An 8,238-nucleotide genomic window follows, 5' to 3' on the forward strand; every position below is an offset into this window, starting at 1 on the left:
TATTTTACCATGATTTAGTACTTTCAAATTATGATCACTTTCATTATGACTTGTCAATTTGCAATATTTATTTTATACAATTTCATTATTATTTTTTTTATTGAATATTTTAGTATCATCACTCATCTCATATTTTGTGTTAATTTCTTAAGAGACACCTTAGATAGTTATATTTTGATTGAACTAAAGAAATACTTGAAACACAAGTTAATTATATGTTTATATGAATACTTTACCATCCAAGGTTTATTAGTTTGATCTAAGTTAAAAATTTAAAAATTCGACACAACTGATTTGATTTGGTATTTGAAAAACTCGAACCAACACGAAATAACCCAACATTGAAAAATCCAAATCTCATTAATTTGGTTTGGTTTATAACTTTAAAAATTTGATACAAATGGTTTGATTTGATATTTGAAAAATCCGAACAAAACCCGATCATGTACGCCCCTAGCTGCTGCTGTAAAATAGAACTCTCCCATATAAAAAAACTCTCTGCTGTTAAGCTATTCACAAATATAGGAGATCTCAAACTTCTATATCTTTTGTTACTCCTTCTCTTTTCTGTTTTTTGTTCCTTCCCTTTCTCTCATTTTGCATTTTCTGTTTCTGGGCTTTACGACTTTCTGCTTTCTCCTCAAACCCATCATCCATCATCTTCATTGATGCAACACGCTTCGCCTTGTAAACCTTCAAATGCCACAAAAAATTATGTCAAGCTAAAAGAATTTCAACCAATCGAAGTAATCTAAAATTAGTACTGAACACTTGACGCGTATTTGGTTTGACACAAGTCATTTTCCGGAAAACGAAAAGATGTTTACTGATATTTGGTTATGAGCAAACCAGATATTGTTTTGATGAAACTTTTGAGTAAAAGAGATTGACAATAATGTAACACCATAAGGTTAAGGCAAGGATATGAAGCTGAGATGTGAGTTGTGAAAGACAATGACTTTCACCTAAAGTAACGGAAGTCATTCTCCCTCTTTGGAGCAAAATATTTGCCCTGAAGTATGAAGTACCAGAAAATAACTTATGTTCTGAAAACTATTTTCTGTCATACCGAACACACCCTTTAAGCCTGTCGGTACTCTTTGCATCAAGGTATTTACTACAGGTATTCAAGAATACTTTCAGCCATACCAAATACACTTTTAATCTGTTGGGTATTGTATCAAGGTATTTAATACAGGTACTGAAGAATGTTTTCTGCCACACCAAATGCACCCTTTTAAGCCAGTTGGGTACTCATTGCATCAAGGTACTCAATACAGGTATTCAAAAATATTTTCAGCCATACCAAACACACCTTTTAATCCTGTGGAATACTCATTGCATAGAACTATCCAATGCAGGCAATTAAAACTGACATATCCTAAACTTGTTAAATTGACCAGACATTTACAAAAAGGGGAAAAGAAGGTATCTGTCTTACCTTTGAGATGTCATCAAGCACCTCATTCTCTTTACAATCAAATTTCTCCAATTGTTTCCCAAGCACGGCTTCTATTTCATGAATGAGATCCACATCATTCTGCAAGAAATAATCTTTAAACTAAGCAAACAAAAGAAAAGAAATTTTAAAGCTTCAAGTCCTAGAAGTTCCTGATTAGTCCTAAGGCAAAGAAAAACATCCATAAAACGCAGCAAACATCATTATTGGCATACCCCCAACACCATTTCCGTGATATGGGTAAGTAAGCTTGACGAAAATAAAAGGAAGAGGACTTCACTCGGAGAAAAGCAGCACTAATACTGAATCACACTTATTAGCAACACACCCTTTTGACTGAAGGTCTGTCAATTCAATTTCTTCATTTCCAACTTAAAGTTAAAACACACTTCTTTTCTTCTCCCTTTTTGGATAGACTACAACCCAAAATCTAACTGTCTGGTAATTTTGGCATATCTAATTGTAGATCGATGAAATGGGCACATCACATGAAGCACCAGATGAGGCCAAGCTTGAGACTGAAAAGCTCAGGACAAACTCGTTAACAAAAGTAAAGCCGAGTTGCGTCCGAGAACTTGAAAAAAAAACAAAGATCAGGAGGCAAATTTGAAAGTAAAGAAGCTCACTCATGAATTGAAAAGAAGATGAGCACGATGTAGTGAAACAATTCTATGAAGCAATCGAGTCAAGACTAAAGGAACAAGAGACTATTGTCAACCATTTAAGCGAACTTGAAAAGCTTTGTGCTGACTATGCTGAGATGCTTTGAAATGAGAAGAAAATATACGGTCGGGAATGGCACTAGATGATGCAAATGCAACCAATATCAATCAAGAACAATATATTCATTCCACCAAACAAGAAATTGAGAGGCCAAGGCAATTTGCATAGACTTCACAGAAGAAAAAGGCATCAGAAGCTGATAGGAGAGCCGAAGTAAGAAAACGCTGAGAAAATGATGAATGCTACTGGAAATGGATGATTAAAACAGGATGTCCGCAGATCAACTAAATGAAGAAACAGTGCAGTCATCTAGAGGATGCTCATGGCAAGCTCAGGCAACAACTTCAAAAATGTGAAGAAGAGAATAAAGGGCTGGTATTGGCTTTAGATGGTGCTAATTCAGCAACACTTCTCACCTGAGTAACAAAGCTGACAGCAAGTCCACCTCGTCCAGCTCTTGCAGTACGTCCCACACGATGAACATAATCTTGTGGATACCTGCAGCAGACAATCACTACATTTATAACGTTAACCTCTTTTACATTGACTTGTAATGGAAAGATCCAATCATATTCGCACCTTGGAATGTCATAATTTACCACCAGATCAACTGTTGGAATGTCTAAACCACGACTCGCAACATCAGTAGCGACCAATATTGGGACCTGCCCAGATTTGAATTTATGAAGTGCAGAAAGCCTCAGTGACTGGGACTTGTATGAATGCAACGCGGCAGTATCAATTTCGAGTTCTTCCAACAACAAACCCAAAAGCTGACAGCTCCTAGTCAAAATAATAAAACATAACTGTGAATATACAGAAAGCATTCTTTTATTTTTTAAGTTTGATAAGGAAAGCATCAACGAGTACTGTCACCTTTAAGATTATGATACTTGTTTGAAACTAGTTTGCATACCTTAGTGTTGTACATACTTTCACTTATTGAAATTAATGATGTAAGAGAACCTTCCAGATTAGTGAATAGATGCTAGATGTGTGATAAGATCTTTTTTGTTTTATCAATTGTTTTTGGTGAAATAGAACGTCTTGGTAGTATCGGAAATAGCCTCTCTATCCCACGAAGGTAGGGGTAAGGTCTGAGTACATCCTACCCTCCCCAGGCCCCACCGGTGGGATTACACTGAGTGTGTTGTTGTTGTAGTTAGTCTTGGTAGATCACAATAGCCGAGTCACACCCTTTTACATACTTATGATACTGATCAGGATGCTATTAGTGAAAGGATTACTGGATTTTTCATTCACTAAAAAACTGTATTGCATGCAAATAAAAACATAAAAAGAATACAAGTTAAAGAAGTTTTTGAGTTATTTCATTTTATCACTTCTAACAGAGAAACTTATACTCTTCGAGACTTGAGAGGGTAGATAAATTTTTTTTTTAAATGTAAGTTTCCGATACACCTCTCACCTCCTTATATCTGACCACATTCATTTTTCATGAAAAACCTTATAATTATGATTAGCAACAAGAATCAAACCCAAGAGTCTAGTACCTTATCTAATTCAATACCATGTTGAACTTATAAAATGTTATGCAGTTTTATTAATGTAAATGCCCACACACTAAGTTAGACCTGGTACAAAACGGGGACACTCCCAGGTACAAAACAGAAAAAAGCAGACTAATACTGTAAGGTTTGGTACCATGTTGAGTTGTGTGCACTACCTCTTAAAAGCTTGTGCTTTTAGAGAGAGACAAGATTCATTAATTTATTTAGATAGGTCTCAAATGCGAATTCTCTGCTTTTCAGATTCAAGACTGTTTAGTCTGGCAAGTATCACATGTCACAGCAGAAGAACAGAAATTATCATTTAGTAGGGCAATGCTGAAAAGAAAACACACATTTTTCCTGTTTCCATATTCTCTCAGTTCCTTCTGTTCTCAGATGTATCTTTCTCATACTACATGCGTAACTTGAATGTCGTATTTTATACAATTTTCACGCATTACACAAAAGAGAAGTTAAGAAATGAACAGTGTATTCATATCTTTGCACATTCTCTTTAAGCGTGTGTTCGGTACGATGGAAAATAAGTGAGTTTCTTACTTATTTTCTTGTACTCGGTACGTAAGCAAAAAATATAGTCCTAAAGCATGTGTATATAACCTAGACTAGACAAATACTATGGGAGGGTAGGGGTGTGGGGAGGTGGGAATGGGGGTGAAGATGAGGTGTGTTGGAGGGTGGGAAGGACATAAGCACGAGGGAAGTCATTTTCCTCACTTATAAAGAACTTGTTTTCCTCGAAAAAATAGTTTTCAAAAATTTTAACCAACCGAACATGGAAAAATTGTAAACTATTTTCTGGTAAATATTTTCCTCCATACTGAACACACCCGGAGTCTTTGCTAATAAATCTCGCAACTACCAAATTTTCTGACCATGTCTACACCTAATTGGTCAATATGACTAAATAACCATATAAATCCAGAATCCTATCTTATCTTTTATCAGCAAGAAGTTTTAAATCAGAAAAAAGGTAAAGCATAGAATAATGCAAGTATTATTTACCAAGAGAAAGGTCAGAGTCACCAAAAAAAGAAGAAAAACAAATGAAATTTTCAACATAACAATTGGACCTTCAGATAACCTACAGACAAATCTCCAGTCAATAATTAAAGTTTTAACCCTGTGCATAGTTAGCCAACAGAATCGTAATGGGAGTCATATTTTGACTATCCTTTCACACATGCAAACCACTCAAAGAATTCTCATATGAAACTACAATCACCCAAATAAAGCATGTGACTGTTCAACATTCATTTGGATTGATAAGATATCCCTAGTGGTAATGCTTTAATCTATTCCATAACTACATAATAGAAATTTAATTAGTAAAATGAGTCTAGGGATTTAGAAATAATTCTACCTGCAGGTGGAAACAAAAATGATTGCAGAGCGAACGCCTATGTTTTTGATTTTGGATAAAATGTATTGCAGATAGACATCCTTCACATTTTTCGGAATAAAAATGTACTGCTGCTTAAGTGATTCTACAGTCTTGAATCCCTCATATGCCTCATAGAAATATGCTTTGTTTGCAGAAAGCTCAAGTAGCGTCTGTAGGTTGCTGGTCATTGTTGCAGAAAATAGAAGAGTTTGTCGATTCTTCGGCAAACACTGAAAGATTGCTCTCAACTCCTCTTCAAACCCTACGTCTAGAACTCTATCTGCTTCATCCAAGACAAGGAACTGAAAGGCAACATACAAATAAGAATTCACAACTGAAGAGAATCCATTCTGTGCATTTTCGAAAACGTATAGTAAAGGAGCCTAACAGGAACATGGGACTTTAAGTAAATAATTTCACCCTTCAGGAGATGATGCCAGTCATAAAAACAGAAAACAAGGAAAATAATTGTTGCTCTTCTTGTCTCCATGAAAAATAAAGTGCGTCTAAAACTTCATTTGTTAGAAACTGTCTGTCCTGGCCCTTATGGAAAAAGATTTCAGAGGCCTCAAAGATGATCATTACACAAATTCGGAACTTGTTTTTAACAAAATCTGCCTTGGTGCTATTTGCCTGTGAAGCTCTACGAGTACTTTTGTGTACCCACATATCAAAAGAATTCTCGTACATCAATTATCAAAGAGAAAAGAAGCTTTTTTAGTATTATTTGACAAAAACTAGTACTGTGACAGTGCACTGATTATACAAATCTTCCGACAGGCATCTTTAAATGAAATCTCCTTAAAAATGTACCCTTTGGACCTTAGTTTATCTCAATTTTTTCTTTTCCTCTCAAAAATAGTTTCTTTAGTTACAATAGTGGAATTCTAAGAACTACAAAGAGCTCTTAGTTTTTACCTTAGTTCTGGAGAAAACTGGGGGAATATCAGGATTCTGTTCAATGAGAACCTTAATCCTTCCGGGAGTTGCTATCACCACATGGGGTCTTTGCATCAGAGTTTTAGTCTGGGTTATCATATCCATTCCTCCCACAACCACAGCACACCGTAAATTCAAGCAGGAACCCAAGGCCCGAAACTGCTCGGCAAGCTGAAAAGCAAGTTCCCTTGTCGGAGTAACCACAAGACAGGACACCCCATAAGGATCTTCAGCTAGACGATGAAGAATAGGCAATGCAAACGCTGCTGTTTTTCCACTACCGGTCTGAGCTAAACCTAGCACATCCTGTCCGGAGAGTATTCTGGGGATACAGTGATATTGTACAGGAGTGGGTTTCTTCATGCCCAGCTCATTACAGGTCTGTACGGCCCACCCAGCGAGGCCTAAGTCAGAGAAGGTGATATGACTAGGGGTAGGACCAGAGTTAGTCTCCTTGTCAAGCTGCTTTGGGGTTTCGTCAATGGAGGTTGGAGCAGGAACGGGTTTCCTGGTGGCCGGTTTAGTTTTCCGGGAGAATAAGGGGAAGTTTTGATCCACTTGGACTTCCTCTTCCATTGTATACAAAGCTCAATTAGGGTAACTGTTATTAGGGTTTCGAAGAGAAATTCTGATAAAACTCTGAGAAAGTTGCGGTTATCGGAGAGAAGACAGTGCCGGAGACAGAGATGGAAGACGGCCGCTTTCAGTTTTCAGAGCTATAAATGGGCCGATCTGGAAAAGCCCAAAAAGTCTATTTGGGTTTAAGACGGGTGCGACCCTATTTGAACAGATATCAAATACCGAACCAAAAATATAGTTCCTATTGAAAAACAATTGTTTGCCCCTTTTACGTAGGACATGGATAGTTGAACGTTATTTAGCTTATTCTTCTTTACAATTAATCGTATTACTCTAGTAGTTTCTTGTCTTTGACTATTGTTTAGAATGTTTTATCAGGTCATGACAATCTTTGTTTTATNAAATGTACCCTTTGGACCTTAGTTTATCTCAATTTTTTCTTTTCCTCTCAAAAATAGTTTCTTTAGTTACAATAGTGGAATTCTAAGAACTACAAAGAGCTCTTAGTTTTTACCTTAGTTCTGGAGAAAACTGGGGGAATATCAGGATTCTGTTCAATGAGAACCTTAATCCTTCCGGGAGTTGCTATCACCACATGGGGTCTTTGCATCAGAGTTTTAGTCTGGGTTATCATATCCATTCCTCCCACAACCACAGCACACCGTAAATTCAAGCAGGAACCCAAGGCCCGAAACTGCTCGGCAAGCTGAAAAGCAAGTTCCCTTGTCGGAGTAACCACAAGACAGGACACCCCATAAGGATCTTCAGCTAGACGATGAAGAATAGGCAATGCAAATGCAGCTGTTTTTCCACTACCGGTCTGAGCTAAACCTAACACATCCTGTCCGGAGAGTATTCTGGGGATACAGTGATATTGTACAGGAGTGGGTTTCTTCATGCCCAGCTCATTACAGGTCTGTACGGCCCACCCAGCGAGGCCTAAGTCAGAGAAGGTGATATGACTAGGGGTAGGACCAGAGTTAGTCTCCTTGTCAAGCTGCTTTGGGGTTTCTTCAATGGAGGTTGGAGCAGGAACTGGTTTTCTGGTGGCCGGTTTAGTTTTTCGGGAGAATAAGGGGAAGTTTTGATCCACTTGGACTTCCTCTTCCATTGTATACAGAGCTCAATTAGGGTAACTGTTATTAGGGTTTCGAAGACAAACTCTGAGAAAGTTGCGGTTATCGGAGAGAAGACAGTGCCGGAGACAGATGGAAGACGGCGGCTTTCAGTTTTCAGAGCTATAAATGGGCCGATCTGGAAAAGCCCAAAATAAGTCTATTTGGGCTTAAGTCGGGTGCGACCCTATTTAAACACATAAGATAAGTAGATATCAAATACGAACAAAAAAAATAGTTTCTATTGAAAAACAAGTTGTTTGCCCCTTTCATGTAGGACGCGAAGTAGGGTAGATAGTTGAACGTTGTTTACTCTTTCTTCTTTACAATTAGTCGTATTACTCTTATAATTTCTTGTCTTTTGAGTTTGGTCATTATTATTATATCTTGTTATGACTATTGTTTAGTATAAGGGCAGATAGTTAAACGTTGTTTAGCTTATTCTGCTTTACAATTAGTCGTATTACTCTTATAATTTCTTGACTTTTGAGTTTGGTCATTATCATTATA

General features: G+C 37.1%; 1 protein-coding gene across 2 annotated transcripts; it reads right to left on the reverse strand.

The window, feature by feature from the left end:
- Positions 1 to 344: 344 nt before the first annotated feature.
- On the reverse strand, positions 345 to 7,760 carry LOC125865660 (DEAD-box ATP-dependent RNA helicase 36). Of its 2 annotated transcripts, XM_049545864.1 has the most exons (7): positions 7,445 to 7,760; positions 6,014 to 6,330; positions 5,075 to 5,397; positions 2,762 to 2,965; positions 2,599 to 2,680; positions 1,442 to 1,540; positions 345 to 693 (listed from the first exon to the last, which is right to left on the reverse strand). In XM_049545864.1, the coding sequence occupies exons 1-7, from the start codon at positions 7,722 to 7,724 to the stop codon at positions 532 to 534; spliced, it is 1,467 nt and encodes a 488-aa protein (XP_049401821.1). In that variant the 5' UTR covers positions 7,725 to 7,760; the 3' UTR covers positions 345 to 531. The 2 variants fall into 2 exon arrangements, with proteins under 2 accessions (XP_049401821.1, XP_049401820.1); XM_049545863.1 differs by lacking the exon at positions 6,014 to 6,330 and having other exon boundaries at positions 7,128 to 7,760.
- Positions 7,761 to 8,238: the final 478 nt, after the last annotated feature.

This window comes from Solanum stenotomum, chromosome 5 (assembly GCF_019186545.1).
Source record: "Solanum stenotomum isolate F172 chromosome 5, ASM1918654v1, whole genome shotgun sequence".
In the NCBI taxonomy this organism is placed as follows: Eukaryota; Viridiplantae; Streptophyta; class Magnoliopsida; order Solanales; family Solanaceae; genus Solanum; species Solanum stenotomum.